Genomic DNA, 19,849 nt, shown 5'->3' with positions numbered 1-19,849 from the left:
GAGGTTAGAAGAAGGCTTAAGATGCCCTGGAACTGGAGTTACAGATGGTTGTGAGCTGCCATGTAAGTGCTGGGAATGAATCCTGGCTCTCTGGAAGAACAGACAGTGCTGTTCACCTCTGAGCCATCCCTCCAGCCTCTGCCTCTATTCTTCTTTTGATGGGCATCAGGCTGAGTCTGTATTTTGGCTGTTTGGGATGGTTCAAGGATAACTTAGATGTGTATATCTCTGCTGTGTGCTGACTTGGGGGTTCTGTCACACTTTGGTGGTTGATGAAAAATACTTGGAATCACTGAGTGTCAACTACACTCTTTCTCTTCTCATCTAAACTTTGCATTTCCTTCTGTCTGATGCTAGCAACATGCCCCACTCATTTGACTGGATTTGCAAGGATGTGGTCAAAAGGCTTCGAGGAAAAGATCTGAATCCTGTCAAAGGTCTGACAGATGCGATGAAGTTCCGCCAGTTTGAGATACTGCAGACGGATCCTCAGTCACTATATTTGGACTCTGAAGATACTCCAGTCGGATATTCCCTCCTGGAGATCTTAGAACCAAATTTTCCAGTCCCAGGTATGGTCTTCCAAGGGGCAGAGAAGTGTAAAACTCAGCATTTTCAGTGGTGCACCTTCCTAGGAACCACAAGGTATCCAGACAGGTAGCTCATGAGCCATCCTGCTTAAAGGCAAAGGACAAGGAAGGTCCTTTAGGAATCCACTCGTTTTCTGCACCCTTCTTTGCTTCTGGTCATATAACGCTTCCAAGAGCCTCTTTAGATGGAGTTATGATAGCCAAGTTACAAAAAAGTAATTGAGGTTCCTAAAACAACTTGTTCATAGTCACACATTTCAAACTGGTAGAACTAGGATCCAGACTGAGGTCAGTCTGTCTGCAGGTCCCAGGTATTCTATTTCAGCCAGCTTCCCTGGGGCTAGAATCTGTTGTTTGAAAGATAATCCCAGGGGACTCCTAGACACTGCACAGATGATGCTTTACTTTTTTAGGATTAAGACTATGTTTTCATTGGTTCTGAAATTTGCCCTCTGTAGTAATTTATATTTCAGATATTATTATTATTATTATTATTATTATTATATTTATAATTATAGATTATACATATAATTATTAGCTATCTTCTTGATTATGTTTTAATTGAGGAGGGGAACTGGCCTTGTATTTCCCATTTTCCAGAGAAGCTGTTCCACAGTGAATTCTTGGCTAAACTTCTGTCCCCTTTCCTCTTCAGAGCCTGAAGTGTCAGCTCCCATCCCCCTCAAACACACTGTATCCTGGAAACTGAAGTCTAACGTAGGTGTCAACGCCATTGCAGAAGGAAGTGTGTCAGCAGAGTTTGTTCAGTCCTGTGGATACGACATTGAGGTTCAGTGTACTAGCATCCCAGATTCAAAACTGAAAAGTCTTCAAAACAGGTGAAAGGATGTGTCAGCAATGTTTGGGGATGTGTTGCTATAGGCAAAGAGGCACCAAGCAGGGTTTATGACAACTCACACTATTCTACTTTATACATATATATATAGTATATGTATATTTACAAGTTATTGAAATAACGGCTTATAGTGTCCTAATAATACTCATTAATACAGTATCATCCATTACTGTTCTATAAATGTGGTGGGGACAGAAAAACAAGACAGACACACAAAGGTTCTGATGTGATAGAAGTTTTGGTTCATTGTATGGAGGATGGTCATGTATTGAGGAAAGAATCATTGAAGTAAATGGGTGGAGTATTTATTAAAATGTTATGAAGACTGTAACAATCACTTTACCATGTGCTTTGGGACTTACTGACTTCTATCACATCTCTTTTGAAATATAATTTAGAAGTAGAAATGCATATTTCATGTGTAGCATTTTGGTTCCTCATATGAATATAAATATGTCAGTAACATCACTCTGCCAAGTAACCATTATTTTAAATTTTTCTTTAATGCATTTATTTATATATATATTCTCTCCCTCTCTCTCTCTCTCTCTCTCTCTCTCTCTCTCTCTCTCTCTCTCTCTCTCTGTGTGTGTGTGTGTGTGTGTGTGTGTGTGTGTGTGTGTATGTGTGTGCACTCATGCCATGGCTCAAATGTGGAAGTTCAAGGTCAGCTTGCAGGAGTCAGATCTCTCCCTTTGCTGAGTGTCTGGGAATCAAACTCATGTCAGCAAATATGTCTACGTGCTGAGGCGTCCTGCAAACTCAGGATCTGTTATTGTTATGACAAGAACACTTACTGTCTACTGTCTTAGCAGAGTTCAAGCACATGTAGCATGTAGTCAACCATAATCACATTGGGCTGTAATGTGGCTCGTGGGATCTGAATTCATGTCCTCATGCTTGCATGGCCAGCACTTTATAGACTGAGCCACATTCCCAGCCTGAAACTGACTCAATCTTTTTAGTTCTTAAAGGCTGGCTCACATTTTCTGTTTTTGTTTCTTTTTTTGTTTGTTTGTTTTCTCTCCCATAATTTGGTCTTTGTTTCTATGAAATTAGCCATTTGGATCTTTTCATTCTTATTTTACACCTTCAGGAAACTTCTGGATCAGGAGCTATCATTTGTGAATGATTGCCGGATGGGAAGGAAGGAACTGTATGTGGTGACAGAGGCCTTTGAAGTGATCAAGGGAACTGAGCTGGAAGACAGTAGCAGTGTAGACCTCTCAGGAAAAGTGGGCATCCCCCACAAGATTGTCAAGGTATGGGACAGGGATGAGAAGAAGATGGGTAATTCAGCTGGTACATCCTTGCTTCTCAAGGGTTTCTGGGGACTAGTTTCTGGGGGGTCAGAGTGTGGGATTGTTATTCTTCCCTGCTTGTATGTGCTAACACCTAATCTTAGATTGACTTCTTTTTTTAAACTTAGTATTTTATTTAGTCTTTGAGAATTTCACATGATGCACCCCAATCCCACTCATTTCCCAGTCCCTCTGTATCTACCCTTCATCTGTGTAGCATCTCCCACAAAGAAAAACTTAAAAAGAAATAATAAAAAATGAAAACCACAAATAATAATATTAATTAAACCAACAAAAACCATGAGAAATAATACAAATAAAAAACATAAATAACAATATTATTTAAACAAACAAACAAACAAAACCAAAAAAAGAAACAAAAAGCAAGCAAATAAAACAAGACAACAACAATAAAACCCTTTGCTCTTCTGTCTTTTCCACCCCTCCATCACCTCTTCATCCATCTTGGTGGCATTGGGAGCTGTGGTGTGTCCTGCAGTATTTTCTCCAAACAGCTTTACTTGCAAATGCTCATTGTACAGTATGCTCCTGGTCAGATTCAAGGCCTCTGGTTTCTGGTACACCATTAATACTGGACCCTCACTGAACTTCCTCTCAGGTATGCTGCTATTGCCCTGAGTCATGGAGCTCCTGTGACTATGGTTCTGTAGGACCAGTCCCTTCATGTACTCCAGTAGGTCATAGATGGGGGAGATAATGGGAAGTACTAACTCAAAGCGATGGATGTGAGCCTGGGTGGTAGCTGAGTTGGTCAATAAGGGCTGTTGGGACCTCATCTGAGAGGGGTGAAGCCAATTCTCCCAGAGTGAGGGGTGGGACAAGCTTTCCCAAATTTGGGTGGGGAGCAGCCCTGCTATGAAGGGCCAGGCCAGTGGGGGGCAGGGTCAGCTCTCTGGTGAGGGGGACTGGCTCTCCCTGGGCCAGTGAAGGCCAGGGCCAGCCAGTTAGCTTAGTTTGTTAGATTGCATTCTAATACCCTCATTTATAATGGTTTAATGCATAGGATTAGCAAATATTGGCAAATTCCAAAATAGACATACTTGTTTGGTACCATGTTTTGTTTTGAGTAAATGATGGTTTGCTCAGAAATAGAAATGTGAGGATTCTCTATTAGTGGCACACTGAGTTTCATGGCTGGAAAAACATGGGAATACTTTTATTAAACTGCTGCTGTTAATCTACATTCTATGACCATCTGATTACAAATATTTTTGGAGATAAGGTCTTATATAGCCTGGGCTGTTTTCAGACTGGCTCTGGAGCTGAGGCTGACCCTGAACTCCTGGTCTTCCTGTTCCCACTTTCCAAATGCTGTGGGATTACAGGTATATCCACCACGCCAGGCTTTGATAAGAAGTGTTTGAAGGGGCAAGATTTAATACCCTGAAGCACATGTGGTTTATGCAGTCTACTTACCACAACCAAACATTATTTAAAAATTAACATAAAAATGAAATAAGAAATTTAATAAAGAACATTTTTAAGAAAACTCAAATTGAAATAAACTTGAAATGAAAAAATTCCAGAAGTTAAGGAGCTTCATGGAAAGTCTCAGCAACAGAACAGATCAAGTGAAAGAGCTTGAAGTCAAGGAAGAGGAATTTGGTCAATCACAGCTCATGACAAACCCCATAAACATAATGTTTTAGTTAGAGCTTCTGTTACTGCTACAAAACACCATGATCAAATGCAAGTTGGGGAGGAAGGGCTTTTTTTGGCTTACATTTCAGCATTGTTGTTCATCACTGAAGGAAGTCAGGACAGGAACTCAAAACAGGGAAGGATTCTCGAGGCAGGAGCTGATGCAGAGGACGTGAAGGGAAACTGCTTACTAGCTTGCTCCCCATTATTTGCTTAGCCCACCTTCTTATAGAACCCAGGATCAGCAGCCCAGGGATGGCACCACCCACCATGGGCTGGGTCCTCCCTCACTGATCACTAAATGAGAAAATGCCTTACAGTCGGATCTCCAGGAAGCATTTCCTTAGCAGAGGCTCCTTCCTCTGATGACTCTAGCTTGTGTCCCAGTACAAATAACATGCAGGTACTCCAGGACTCTATACAAAGACCAAATCTATAAATCATATAGAGGAAGGAGAAGAGACCCAGGACAAAAGCACAGAAGATATTTTTGACAAAATCATGGCAGAAAATGTTCCCAATCTAAGGAAAGAAATGCCTATTGAGATGTAAGAGGCATGTAAAGCACTAACTAGGCAGAATTAGAAAAGGAACTTTCCATATCATGTAAAAGTAGAAACACTAAATGTACAGGACAAAGAAAGGATGTTGAAAACTGCAAGAGAGAAAGACTAAATCACATATTAAGGCAGACTCATCAAAATGACAGCCAATTTCTCAGTGGTGACTTTAAAAATCAGGGAGAGTTCAAATCCATATACTGCAGATCCTAAAAGAATACAGATGCCAGCCTGGACAACTACACTTAGAATAACTGTCAGTCACAGTCAAAGGAGAAACACAATTTCACAATAAAGCATGTGAAAGGAATTTATGACCAGTAGGCCAGCCCTACAGAGGAAACTAAAAAGAGTATTTCTGCCTGAAGAAAAGGACAAGAACATCCAGGCAGTGACAGAAAAAATTAACAATGTTAGATCAGTGATTAAACGAAAGTCAACAAACACCATGAAAATAAACAAAATGACAGAATCAATAACCTTTGAATATTAGTGGTTTCAACTCTCTAGTCAAAATACATAGACTAGCTGATCGGATTAAGAGACTGGATATGATTTGCTGTCTCCAAGGAACATAATCAACCGTCAAAGATGGAAACTATCTTAGGGTGAAGGTTGGACAAAGGTATTCAGAGCAAAGGGAAGTAGACTAACAGGAAATGCTATAGTAACATCCAAGGAATAGAATTCAATCCAAAAATAATCAGAAGAAAGCATGTCAGTCCACACTGATCAAGAGATCAATCTGTCAAGAAGACATTCTAATATTAAACATATTTGTACCAAACGTCAGTCCACACAGCTTCATGAAGCAAATTCGTCTATATGGAAAGCAACAGACTAACCCCAATGTTAGGTTAATCTCAGTATCTCAGTCTCACCAATGTGAAGACAGATGAACAATAAGCATAGAAATAATTGAGTAAATGACACATACTCACCCATACACACACACACACACACACACACACACACACACACACACACACAGTAGAAATAGATATACCATGTGCTTCAATTACAGAACTCCTGGACATATACACCCGAAGAACTCTATGGGATCACAGAGATACTTCTTCATCCATGTCCATTGCTGTTCTAATCATAATAGCCAAGGAAATGGAAATAGCCTAGATGTCTATAAGTTGATGAATGGAGATGAAAATGTGGCACACACATAGTGGAATTTTTTTCATGTGAAATTATGTGAAATTATTTATTTATGGAAATTATGGATCTTTCAGGAAAATAGATGTAGCTGGAAATAATAATCCTGAATGAGGTAACCCATGCCAAGAATGGCAAGTGCTACATGTTCTTTCTCAGGCCCCGAGAGGCTGGAGTGTTCTAGTAGATGGTCCTCCACTCAAGCATGTTCTGGCAGTACTAAGGGGACTCAATGGATTTAGTAAAAATTAGAAACAACAGGAGTACATGAAACTGGGAGGGAAAAGTGATGGGGATGGGATAAGGGAGGAGTTGGAAGTGAGATAATGGGGTGTGTGGATTTGATCAAAATACATTAATGTATATATAAAATTCTCAAACATTAAACAATATTTAAGAAAAGTAAATTATATGTTTTAAAAAAAGAAAGACAACTGAAATTCCAAGGAATTCCAGCCTAGAATTCTTTTTTTTTTCTTTTTTGGAGACAGGGTATCTCTGTGAAACAGTCCTGGCTGTCCTGGAACTCTCTCTATAGACCAGGCTGGCCTCAGCCTCACAGAGATCCACCTGCCTCTGCCTCCCAAGTGCTGGGAATAGAGGCGTGCACCACCACTGCCTGACTTCCAGCCTAGAATTCTATGTCTTTCAAAATGTGAACCAAACGCAAGTTAAAGATGTCTTTAGGCATCAAGATTTTTAGGCATGTACCTCTTGGCTCCCCAGAAGGTAATCAGTAACAGGACAGAGAAGACAGAAGGCATCTCACTGTCTGGTAGAGGCAAGGTCTGGGAAGAGGAGAAGCAGTCTCGCCCAACAGCTGACAGAGAGTGCACACCTACACAGAACCCAGATGTGAATATGGGCAGAGCAGCAAGCATTGAAGGCTGAGTAGGAGAATGAGACCCTCAACTCAGAGGGAGACAGCAAACCATACACCTAGTTTGGGAAAATCAAGACATTGCAATAGGGCTGGTTGTATGGCATAGTGGTAAATACCAGCCTGGCATTCATGGTGCTCAGGGTTCAGTCATCAGGTTTTTCCAGGCACACCTCCAAAATTTTAATGCAGGTAAGTATTTTTATACAAGGGGAAGAAGCAGTTACTGGACATGGGGACCAAGAGGAAGGGGAAGTGAGAGACTGCTAGTGTTTTCTCATGAGCTTTCTAGATTTATTTGACTTTCAAATTACAAGCATATGTTGCCTTGGTTAAAAGTAAACATAATTTTTATGACACAAAGTGCTATAAAACTTTAGGAATGTTTGGTCTCCCCAGGTTCAAGCACAAGGACAGTGGCAAAGGAAGAGAACGGATTCAGTGCCTATTCCAAAGGGTGCAGTGGTGGCCTACAAGAAGAAGCAACTGGTCATTGAGAATGACACTATTGGTGAGCAGACGTGGGGACCAAGTGGCAGCGGGTTGCCCAAGGACCTGAACCTCCTCTTCTCTCCTGATTATAGACCAGGAGGAACACTTCTCACTGTACCAGGCACATGTCACACACCATCCTTAGATTTTTAGCCACCTCTAAGCATGGCCAGGCTCAAATTCTACTAGCTGTAGATGCAGAGAAAGCCTTACACATGGGAAGAGATCCAACTTGGGGCGCTTACATAGAGGTGTCTTCAGCTCGGTGACGTCCAGGCCTAATCCCAGCCATCTCTAGTCATCCATCTCTAGCCAAAGTCCTGCCACTCAGTAGCTCATCAGTGACTCATCAGGCCCACCAGGTGATCCTTAAATACACATTAATGCTCCGTAAAATATCAGAAGCACAACATAAAGGAAACTATAGGCAGAAGGGCTGAACAACATAGCACAGTAGTTTTTCCATGACTTTCACCTTGTAACACACACACACACACACACACACACACACACACACACACACACACACAAGTTCAGACTCTGTCCAGGGGCAGAAGTTTCTGTGTTAGGAATGGACATATGTGTTTTGTGAATGCCAGAACATGAGTAGGTCTCTGAGCTCCAAGGTCCTCCTCAATGTGGATGACAGCTCCCCAGAAAATGGGGGATGCCTTTCATGTAAATGCACACATATACACATGCACACATATGTACACACTCCCCTTACTGTGAAACATCTACCTGGAGTCAGTCCTCTAGTTGGCAGCAATAGACAGGGACGCCGGACTCTACAATGTAGTCCAGTTAGTTGACGATGGCTCTTTAGAAAAAGATGGTTGTCCACACTCTACCAGCACCCTTGACTGAGTCACAGCATGGGGAGTGGGTACAAGGTTGGAGATGCCTTTGAATGCCTGGGGGAGATGTCCTTACTGTTACAGATCCTGGTGAATGAAAAGAGCTTTCATTTACAGAGGGAAAGAAAATGAACCCTTTAGTAAACATATTAACAGCAAACAAACAAGCCCCCAGATCTGATTAGATCAGATGTTGTACTTAGAGAACCAAGGCCATGTTTGTGGATGCCAAATCCAGGGCAGTTCCCTGGAGGATAAACTGTAAATGTTGAGGTGTGTGTTGAAGGAGAGAAGTGATGTTCCCTGTAGAGGGTACTTGGAGCTGACTAAAGTGCGGTAAGTGTGTGAGAGGAGGTGATCACAGGAGGGGACTCTGGGGTGAGGGTTTCTGAAGGTGCAGAGAATGTTGTCAGATCAGGCTAAGAGCTTGGTGAACTTAAGGAGTAAAGACAGGCGGATGCTTTGCTGGTCTCTTACCTCCTGCCTTCATGTCAGCTTGGGGAGAAAGTCTCATTTCCCTCTTACACATGAGAAGGATAGTTTTCTCTGAAGTGGCAGGCCAGTAATGTGGCAGTTATGAAGTCCTTTTTGGTCTGTTATGAGGACTAAATTAGTTCTTGTCAATCAACTCATGATCCCAGTTGGTCCCTTTCCTGCTGTGCCTGATCGTGTAAACAGGATGCCCTGCTTGCCCCTTAGTGCTCAGAATGTGACTTGCAGACACTCTCTGTGGTTTACTTTTTGTTTAATTCACACATTAAATGCTGTCATTTTTCTGTCTTGGCCCATTTCATGTTCAAATGCTTGAACTTTGTTGTTAGGCAAGTCTCAGACCTCAGCATATCTCCATGGATATAATGTAAAACAATGCAAGATTGCCAGATGGAGAGTGGATAAAGAAGGGCCAGGTGGTAACCGAAGGCTAACAAGAAGCCTATATGACAGGGCAGGGAAACCGGTCTGCTTTACCTCATGGAGTATTTATGTGTTAATTTTTATTTTGTGTGTAGTTGTGTTTTCCCTGCATTTAAGTGAAGTGCATGCAGTACCCCAAGAAGGCCAGAAGAGGGAGCTGCCACATGGGTGTGGCCCTTTTCAAGAGTGGCACTGGCTCTGAACTATTGGGAATTGAACTCAGGACCTCTGGAAGAGCAGTCAATGCTCTTAAATCTGAGCCATCTCTCCAGCCCCTGTTTTGTTTTTCGAGACAGAGTTTCCCTGTGTAGCTTTGTGCCTTTCCTGGAACTCACTTGGTAGCCCAGGCTGGCCTCGAACTCACAGAGATCTGCCTGGCTCTGCCTCCCGAGTGCTGGGATTAAAGTGCTTTCTAGCCCTTATGGGGTAATTCTTGAAACTCAGAGGGCGTGATGGTCACTTAAAGTGCTTATTCAAAATGCTAGTTTCAGGCTGGTGTGGTAGATTGGCTGGTAAAGGTGCTTGTTGCCAGGCCTGGTGCCCTGAGTTCCACCTCCAGGTCCCTTATGTTGGAAGGAGATAATTGACACTCATGACAGTTTTTCGTCTGACCTCTGTATGTGCCTTGTGGCATGCAAGCACACAATAAATACACAAATAAAGGAAAAATAATTCAATAAAATAAAATGCAAGTTTTGGGGCACCTGTTAAAGGATGTGTCACAGGTCACAGAGGCTAGTGCTTAGGTTGACATTATTTCTGGGGTTTGACCTGAGCATCCTTAATGGGGTGTGGGAACTACTGTAGCCGGTGTAACTGCATCTCTCCTAACTGGGTTTCTTTTCCATTTAGCCATTCTCTTCTCTGCTAAAACTAAGAAGAAAACCTTTCTAGGTATGCTACCCAGGTTGAGCTGTCTTTCACCTGCCTCAGAGATGGTCAGATTCCATTCTGAAGTCATTGTGATAGGTATGCCTTTGTTGTACAGGATCTACCTGGGGAAGGATTTATCACAGGAAATTTCTCATGAAAGTAGAATTGAAAGGTGAAAAGCAAGGGTGGATGGAGGAGTTGGGAAGGTCCAAGGTAAGGGGAGGGGTGGAGAGAGGGAGTCTTGGTGAGTGAGCCCTTCACTTTCTCTTTCCAGGGCCACATTATAGAAGACAGCTGGGTGAGTGAAGGGTTCTGGGGCTGTGAAAGTGAAACTGCTCCCTCATGTTGACAACCATATAATAAAACCCCACCTGAGCCGGGCGGTGGTGGCACACAGCTTTAATCCCAGCACTCGGGAGGCAGAGCCAGGCGGATCTCTGTGAGTTCGAGGCCAGCCTGGGCTACCAAGTGAGTTCCAGGAAAGGCGCAAAGCTACACAGGGAAACCCTGTCTTGAAAACAAAACAAAAACAAAAACAAAAACAAAACAAAACAAAACAAAACAAACCCACCTGATTGTCTTTGTCCAAGGTCTTGAGATCTGGTCTTCCGCACAAGGGGTGGTGGGTGGATGATAGAGAAATGTCTGGAACACAGGGGAAATAAGGTCAAACACTAATTCTTGGGTGGGGCAATGTATTTTCTCTTTCTAGACTGGGAGATAAATTACATCTCTCCAATTGGTGAGTATGTGTCTGGTGGGGTTGTTGTGGAGATCCAGGTGATGCTCCTGTGCTCAGCCCTAGCCCTGTCTCTGGTTCCTGTGGGATGGGAAAGATCATGGAGGGCTGGTGTGGAGGGAGCATAGACTGGGAATAGAGCGGGAGGAGATGGCAGGAGAGACAGAGCAAAGTGAGCATGAAGAAAGCTTGTGCTTCTCTTTCTAGGAACTATAGAGGAACCCTTCCATCTAGGTGAGTGGTGTTGTTTGTTTGTTTCAGAGCAATCCTTAGATTCTAGTGGGAAACCACAGGCTTGAACTCAAATGAGAACTTTCTTCAGAACACAGAAAACTGAGGTCTATTTTCATATTTTTAGTTAGTTTAACTCACACATGTGCAACTACATGCACCAATGTTCATTTAGGACTTTCTAGGAAGCAGGCATTACTCCAGCATGGACAATATGAAATAATAGGGTGAAAGTGCTCATATCTTTGGAGATTTTACTACGATATCCTCTCACACTCACAGATCACCTGTAGGACACTTGGGAGAACCCGAATATCCTCCAATGCATGCTGGGCTAATTCTTCACAGATGGTGGAGATAGTTATTACTACGTGTGGCTCTTATGTACCTGGTGCCTGACAAACACAGATTTGTTGACTCCTCACATTTGTCATACATGGAAACTGATCCTTAAGGATTGTCATCTCTGGAGTCTAACAGTACATTTCCTTCCTGACATATCCCAGACATGAACACATGGTCATTTCTCTCCCACTTGTGATAACCAGTTTTCAGAATTTCCATCTCCACTCCAGGTGTTCCCTCTTTCCAGAGTGCTGACACTGCCTGCTCTGTAGTTCTTTGTAGCTTCATGGTAGTTGCCTCACTGGGGCTCAAGCAGGTATCAGTGGAGACACTTTTAACCACTGAAAATGATACTGATGGGGTAAGGCTTACCATCCCAGGGATATTTAATTGAAGAATTTCTCTCACTTTCTGATTGGTGTTGCTATCTACGAGCAGATTTCCAGTGCCTACAAGATGAGGTTTTCCGGACAACAAGGGAACTGTCCATGCTTTCAAAGGATGTTCAAGATGTTGTGTTCTCCAGCCTTCTGCCCATGCTCCGTGACAGGAAGATTCTGTATGACCTGATGAACACAGTGAGAAATCCATAGCTTCCTAGAGATGAGCAAACCTAAGAGTCAGTTTGGGTGATGGGAATGCCAAGATAGATGAGGGAGGAGGGATGCACATGATGCCCAGGAGACCAAGAAGATGACAAAGACTGGGTATTCTGGCTCCATGCACAATGATGAGGGATAGAGAGTGTGGCCCTTGAATTCTGCTCAGAATGCTCCTGGAGGAGGCAGAACCTATAGCCCAGACCTTGCTCAACTGCTCTGAACATAGGCACACCACACAACAATGGTTTTGAGCCAGATATGGGAAGCTGAAGCTACTTGCAGGAGGGTTGCAAGTTCAAGGCCTTTCTGGGCTACATACCAAGTTCAAAGCTGGCATGGGCAACAGCCTGTTACCCTGTCACACAAAAGAGAAAAATGAAGGGAAAAAGGAAGCAGGGTGCAGCTTCATGGTAAATGATTTGTTCAGCATGTATAAAGCCATCCAGTCCCCAGTACTGGGAATGCTGATATTAACAGAATTCCTGTCTCCTCTAGCTGAAGTTAGATCAGTTGGGGCATATGGATGGTCCAGGTGGTGTGATCCTAGATGTGGTACAGCAGGACTCAAGACCCCCATGGATTGACCTAAAGAACCTCATTCTTTATCTCCTTAAAATCCTAATGGGTAAGAATGATTTGAGGGATGTGTGGGAGAGTCCTTGTGTTGGTTCTCAGAGGGCTCTTGTAGATCCACTTCCCCAAGGCTCTTGAGTTATATGATCATTCTCATGTCACCCTTCTCTGTGAGGTCAGTAAGGCTCAGAATGATAACAGTCCATGCACTGCGGATGGAGTCTGAGGTGTAGAAAGTGAGCAGTCACCAGTCTCCTCACATGTCCTTGGTGGAAGACAATTCCTGCTTCAGCTCTTAGGTTTTCAGATTCTGGGTTATGTTGTTTACAGTTCTCCAGCCCACCTCAGTTTAAGAGAACTTTCTAGGGCTGTTAGCTTGACCTTCAAGTCCAGTGGGGCATATTCCTCCGTCCCAGAGTTCTCCTCTCATTGGCTGTCCTAGTTCATGGTGAGAGGAAAACACTGAGTCTCAAATTCTGTTTCCTGTTGTGTCCTTTCCTCCAGTGCTGAGTGATACCCAACTCAGTCTGCTGGCCCAGTCTATGGAGAAGAGGCTCCTCTTCCAGCAACGAGAGCTGGTGAGAAACCCCCAGTGGCTGGCAGTCCAGGGAGGGTGGAGAGGAAAGCATGGATAGGAAGAACATTCTAGAAGAAAGCAATAAAGTTTTCATAAGGAGAGGAGTTATGAACGCCCTGGTTGTTTTCTCCCTCTGATCAGCAGGCGGGTTGCATTTGATCCTGTCAGGAGCATCTCTGTATTTGTGGCAGCCTTAGAAGCAAGGCCCAGTAGGTCTAAATTAGTCACCTAGGAAGGCATCTCTATAGTAACTAAGGGGATGAAAGTCAGTTACACCCTTCTATGTTTACAGTTATCATTTGCAAATTGTCTTTTCTCTCCCCATGTATTTATCTATAACTACCAAAGTGCGCCTAGCCATATGCACACTTGAGCGTGCAAACCCACCCACCCACCCACCCACCCACCCATCCACCTCCACACACAGACACAGACACACACACAGATGGCACTCTTGTGCAGCATAGGCTTTATTATTACCATGTTGTAGCTGAGGAACCAATGCACAGTGATGACTCAGGTCTTGCTTAATTCATTATCTTGTGCGGTTCATTGCTTGTAGGACAGAAAGTTTTTCACCCTGGCGTCAGAGCCTGTTCTGCCCAATCTGAGAGTTTTTCTTCTAGGTAAAGAGCATCCTGCAGCCGAACTTCAAGTATCCCTGGAACATCCCCTTCACTCTCCAGCCTCAACTTCTTGGCCCACTCCAGGGTGAGGGCTTGGCCATTACTTACGAATTGCTGAAGGAGTGTGGTCTGAAGACGGAGCTGAATAATCCAAGGTCAACTTGGGATCTGGAAGCCAAGAGGCCACTGTCTGTCCTTTATGGGAGCCTGTCATTTTTGCAGCAACTTGTAGAATCCTAAATCTTCCTTAAGGCCTGGCCCCAGCTCAGTCCATGCTGAGTCCTGGAGACATGAGATGTGGCACCATGGCATACACAAGAGTGGTGTTTTCTGTGCCTGGTCTAGGGTGGTGAGAATTAGGATGCTGAGGATTCTTCTTTTCAATTTATAATTCATTCACAATTATATAAATGCTATTTTTTGATCATATTCACCTCCCCCAAATGTCCTTTTTTTGAATCTACTTCCTCCAAGCTCCTTCCCAATAACTTCTTATTCAACTTTTTCCTTATGTTCTGTTGCATTTAATTAGGGTTGTTTGTATCACTGTGGGATTATTAACTTGAGTAAGGGTGACTTTACAGAGGCTACACTGCTGAGGAATGTGACTCCTCTCCTCCCAGCAGCATTAACAGCCAACAGTGTCTTAGGGAGGGGTTACCTTATAGGACACTCCTCTATCTATGATGGAATGTTGGTGAGGCTGGGCTTTCATGTCTTGAGAAGGTAACCATTGCTACTGTCAGTTTATGGGTGTAATAGCCAAGCCGTATCCTTGCCATGTCCATGAATAAAGATGCTGGTATCTGTCAAAGATCCTTAAATAGTTGGTTAAAGATGTAAACACTTTCTTCTATATAACATAAAATAAATGTTACTGTTACTTAATTGTGTGCATTTTGAATTGTTTTGGGTGAAAGATGATGGTGTCAGTCATTTTAAATTGCACCAGAAATCAATTGGGGGATGCTTTTAGATAGATAGTTAATAGTGTGATTACTTATTACTTTTTTCAGGCATCCTTACTCATTTTATTCTCCTCCCTCCTTCTGTATTGATCTCCAGTCCCTATTCTAATTACATTCCCTGCCCCCATTTTCTCCATTTCCCCTATGGGATTTCTTGTATCCTGCTGTTCCCCTCTGTATTGCTTCCTACTGCCTTAGAGTCCAGAGTTATCTGAGGCAGTCTCAATTGGGGATTACCAAGATCAGTTTGGCCTGTGGCCATTTCAGTGAGAAATTGTCTTGACTGATGATTGATGTGGAAGTGCCCAGCCCACTGAGGGCTGGACCATCTTTAAACAGACGGACTTGGGCTGTACACGAAATGTAGTTGAGCATGGGGGAGTGAGCAAGCCAGTAAGTAACATTTCTGTATGGTTCTTGTATCTGAGTTCTTGCCTTGAGTGCCTTACTGACCTCCTTCAAAGAAAGATTGTGACCTGGGAGTGTCAGATGAAATAAACCCTTTCTTCTCCAGGTTACTTTTGGTCCTGGTGTTTATTACAGTAACAGAAAGCTAACTAGGACACTTTCATTACTTCCAGTACCTGAAAGTCAGCAACAATAGAGACCCCAAACCCTCCTTTTAAAAACTTACAATTAATGTTTTTGATAATTTTATATATGAGTACTGTATTTGCATCACCTTCACCATCTCCCTGCTGGAACTCCTCTGTGTTCATCACTCCCTGTAAAATTCATGAACTCTTCTTTAATTATTATTGCATACATGCACACATATTTATACATGAACACAGTCTGCTGAGTCCATTTTGTGTAGCTTGTATTTATTTGCACATGCTTAGGGCTGACCACTGGGATTGGGTAACCTATCAGGGGTTTGTTCCTGTAGAAGACTGATTCTCCACCCAGCAGCCATTTATTGCCTATAGTTTTCCATGTATGGTTAGGGCCTTGTGAGACTTACCCCATCCACACTGCAATGCCAACTTGTGTTGTTGTTGCATAGGTCTTGTTTAGGTGACTCTAATTTTGAGACTTCATGAGTATAGCTTCCCTCTTACAATCCCTTGGCTCTTACAATCTTTCCAGTTCCTCTTCCACAATGTTTACTGATCCTTAGATTTGGCACTAATTTTATAGACATATCAACTGTGGGTGGGTATCTCATAGTCAATTATTCTATGCATTTTTGACCAGTTACAAATTTCTGTAATGGTCAGTGTCTTAGTCACTATCTATTGCTATGAAGAGAACCATCATCAAGACAACTCTTATGAAAGAGAGCATTTAAGTGGGGCTTGACTACAGTTTCAGAGAGTTATGGCATGAAGCATGGTGGCACGCAGGCAGGCCTGGTGCTAGAGAAATAGCTGAGTTTTACATTGGAATCCAGGGGCAGCAGGCAAAGAAAGAACCGGACACTGAGCCTGGTGTAGGCTTTTGAAACTTCAAAGCCCATGCCCAGCTACACACATCTTCCAAAATGATACACCTATTCAACATGGCCACAGTCCTGATCTTTTCCAGTTAATCTGCTGGGGACTAAGATTGTGAATCTATGAGCCCATGGGGGATGTGCTCATTCAAAACACCCCAGTCGGTGCTAAAGAAAGAAGCTTCTTTGAGGAGGAATGAGAGCTATAATCAATTGTGAGTGAAAGGAGAAGTATGTAGAATGTGGTTACAAATCAAACTGGTTTAGGAAAGTGGCAGCAGTAGGTTTTCTTTTGGGTCCATAACCTCATCAGCCATGGGTAGTTTTCTAGGTTTATGGTGCCAGGCCTGAATTCCCTACTATTGATCAGGCCTTAAGTCCAGTGGAAGGTTGTTAGTTGTCCTGAAGATAGAAATGTCACTTGGGCATATGTTGCCATGATGGTCATAGTTGGAGTTTTTAGGCTTTTCAGCAGGGCAGGACTAATGGTGTTTCCTGCTTTGGTGGCTTGCATAACACCTTCACATACTCTGAGAGAAAGTCCTCAAGGAGATAGCTTCCAGGTCAGTTCATCTCAGTTCCTCCAAGTCCTCTGTCTGGGTGTGTGGTGTCTTCAACAACAGCATCTTATCTCCAAGTTCTGAGAGGGCAAGCAAGGGGGAATCCAAGCCCAATTTCAGTTGGAAGCAGCCAGATTGCCTGGATGTCCACCTCCCAGGCGGTTTTAGAGTCTCAGTTCTTGAGATGATAATGTTAGATAACTAGATATTAGCAGGCTTGGAGGCCATTGAGTAAAGATGCCTTTTTCATGGATTTTGTTCACTTTCTCTGACACCAGGGGTTTTCTTACTCATTTTCCTTCTGCAATATGGTTGCTTACTAGCTTCTATTAATGAACATACCTGCTTTCTTAGACCCTACCTTAAAAGACATGACTCTCCACTCTTATACACTGTCTAATCTGTCTTAGGTCCCAGATACTGAACTCTTTTATTGAGGATACCACCTGAAGGACATGCTGTCAGTTTTCTTTTCCAAAATTTCTGATACCAGAAACTGTTCCAAGATTTTCCCCTAACCCACCAAGAAAGAGCTATGAAAGAAACAACTTAGGCTCCTTCTCCAGCTATCTGAATTGTAACAATTCTCACCCAAATCACAGGGAACCCTTTTCTCAGTTGGGCAAGGACAGCTGCTTGGCTACAGAATTGGACAGTGGTCTAAGAATTGCAAGGCCTTTGACACATTTGCAACTACTGCTGTTCCTTCTGGTCTGGCTACTCCATGGTGAGGAAGCAGCCCAGTCCTATTGCAGTCACTGACCCTCCAGTGGTTATTTATCCATGCCATTTATGTGCCCTCCATCTTTGGAATGTTGACGCCTCTTGTCTTCTATTTCCCTGTCTTTCAGTCTTTACCTATTTTTACTGGGTTCAACAACACGGCACTAAGTTCTATGAAAGTTTGAAGTAAAGCTCTCTCCTTTCTTATGAGAGTGAGTTTGATTTCAGATATAGTTAAACAGAAGCAGGTATGAGTTTTACTGAGTTCCATTAAACCCACAATATTGCATCTACTACTGGATGTCTGTTTTCTTCTTAGATTTAGGTTGTTTTAGAAAGTGGATTGTAAGGGTAGAGTATTTACGCAAGTTTAACTTCATAGAGTTCACAGTTTAGGTCCCAGCTCTTCAGAGTGTGTGTGTGTGTGTGTGTGTGTGTGTGTGTGTGTGTGTGTGTGTGTATGTGTGTGTGTATTTGAGACAGGGTGTCACTATGTAACCCTGGCTGGTCTGGAACTCACCATGTAGACCACACTGACCTTCAACTCATAGAATTAATTGTTCAGGCCTCTACCTTTGCTTCCAAGTGCTGATATTAAAGATGCTACAACACCTAACAAGTTCTTTCATATTTTGAATGATGCCCTAGTGAATATTTATACCTGAATATTTGTAAATTTTTGAATTATTTTCTTAAGGCATAGTTGTATATGAGGAATTAAAAGTTTAAGGATGTCAACGTTTTGAATGACTTTGGCACGTACTATTACTAACTTAGATTTATGTTTCTATCCATATCTGTAGTAGAGTCCTTATCATTCCATCACTGGTGGTACTTAAAAGTATTTAATTAAAAAAACTTTCCTTAATCAAAATGAAACTAAAATCTCATTTTTTAAAATGATTTCTAGTGAGCTTCAAGATTTTAAAATGTACACTTGATATTGTTTTTCTCTAGGGAATTAATATCTTGGTCCTTAACTCATCTGTGATGTTAAGTTCTGTACTTAATCTTAGGAAAATAACCCTTTCCTCTGTGGAGTTGCTTTGTGTCAGGCTTTTGGTCATAGCAATGAGTGAGGTAACTACCACAGTGCCCATGCATCCTGACTCTTCCTGTCTTGCAGCCACATGTTACACCCAGCACATTCATTAGAAGATGAATGAATAGTTCTGCCCTCATTTCCTGAAAACTGGAAACTGTTGTACCCAGAGTCCTCCAAAGACCAGAAAGAGGCCAAATCCCGTGTAGAAGCAAGAGTCTCTTTTTTGGTGCCAGTTAATTTGGGCCTCTCCATCTGTTTGAGGCAGCAGCAGAGCAGGAGAGATCCCGAGTATCAGTGGGGCAGGATTTAATGGCATTTATCTATCTATCTATCTATCTATCTATCTATCTATCTATCTATCTATTATCTATCTATCTATCTATCTATCTATCTATTTATATTTGTGTTTTAACTTTACATATCAGCCATGGGTTCCCCTGTCCTCTCCCCTCCCGCTCCCGCCTTTCCCCCATCTCCTCTCCCCCATTCCCATCTCCTCCAGGGCAAAGACTCCCCTGGGGATTCAGCTCAACCTGGTAGATTCAGTACAGGCAGGTCCAGTCCCCTCCTTCCAGGCTGAGCAAAGTGTCCCCACATATGGGGGCAGAGTTTTTATAGGGGGTATAGTAAGGAAGGGTTTGGAGTCTATGGACTACATAGGACCAGACTCAAGATTGATGTACATCCCATAGGGAGGTGCCGTCCTTGGTTAGCTTGCAGGTGCAAGGACATTATTATCTCTTTCGGTGGTTGCAGTGGTTATTACATTTTTTCTTTATCATGAGCCTGGTAGCTGAAACTTTTAATTGGCTTCTCCTATTATATGGGGGCACTTGGTGGAGTTTTCTTGTAACTAGAGTTAGGCCCAAGGTCAGGGGCTCAAGGGCCCATCATGTTGTGCCAGGGGTCCACATCCTGTTGGATCTTTTCCACAGCCTGTGATGGCTGCAGAATAGGCAAGGCAGGGGTCTGGGCAGGGGCCTGAGTTTCTCAGGAACCAGACTTTTTCAGCTGGTTTTCTTTGTGAAGAGAGAGGTATACTGTTTGCTAAGAATTCTCCCTTCTCTGAGCAAGCAAGGAGAGCCATGCAGGTACACCCTCGGATGTTCTCTGGTGCTGATCCATAGTCTTTTGGATGGTGGGTTTGAATATTAGTTCTGTGCTCAGAGCTTAGTTCCTAGAGAGAAGAGGTCTTGCCTGTGCTTACATATCCAGAGTATTGCATTGATAACTGATTGAGACCTGTTAAAAAGATGGAAACACAGGAAGAGA

At 42.9% G+C, this 19,849-nt stretch overlaps 1 protein-coding gene across 1 annotated transcript; it reads left to right on the top strand.

Moving 5' to 3' along the window:
• Positions 1–361: 361 nt before the first annotated feature.
• LOC118596689 (gasdermin-C-like) lies at positions 362–14,086 on the top strand. Its single transcript, XM_036207567.1, has 12 exons — positions 362–572; positions 1,246–1,429; positions 2,543–2,708; positions 7,416–7,527; positions 10,133–10,218; positions 10,771–10,779; positions 10,874–10,895; positions 11,100–11,126; positions 11,907–12,046; positions 12,566–12,695; positions 13,148–13,221; positions 13,847–14,086. The coding sequence occupies exons 1-12, from the start codon at positions 362–364 to the stop codon at positions 14,084–14,086; spliced, it is 1,401 nt and encodes a 466-aa protein (XP_036063460.1).
• The last annotated feature ends 5,763 nt before the right edge of the window (positions 14,087–19,849 follow it).

The sequence above is a fragment of the Onychomys torridus genome, chromosome 16 (genome assembly GCF_903995425.1).
Source record: "Onychomys torridus chromosome 16, mOncTor1.1, whole genome shotgun sequence".
NCBI lineage: Eukaryota > Metazoa > Chordata > Mammalia > Rodentia > Cricetidae > Onychomys > Onychomys torridus.
Note: the sequence above shows the minus strand (reverse complement) of the source record. Positions and strands in the feature narration are given on the sequence as shown.

Coding starts and splice junctions, on each gene's coding strand:
- LOC118596689 (XM_036207567.1), top strand. CDS start 362: ATGCCCCACTCATTTGACTGGATTTGCAAGGATGTGGTCAAAAGGCTT. Junction 11,127..11,906: donor AGAGGAACCCTTCCATCTAG/GTGAGTGGTGTT, acceptor ATCTACGAGCAG/ATTTCCAGTGCCTACAAGAT. Junction 13,222..13,846: donor TCTTCCAGCAACGAGAGCTG/GTGAGAAACCCC, acceptor TTTTTCTTCTAG/GTAAAGAGCATCCTGCAGCC.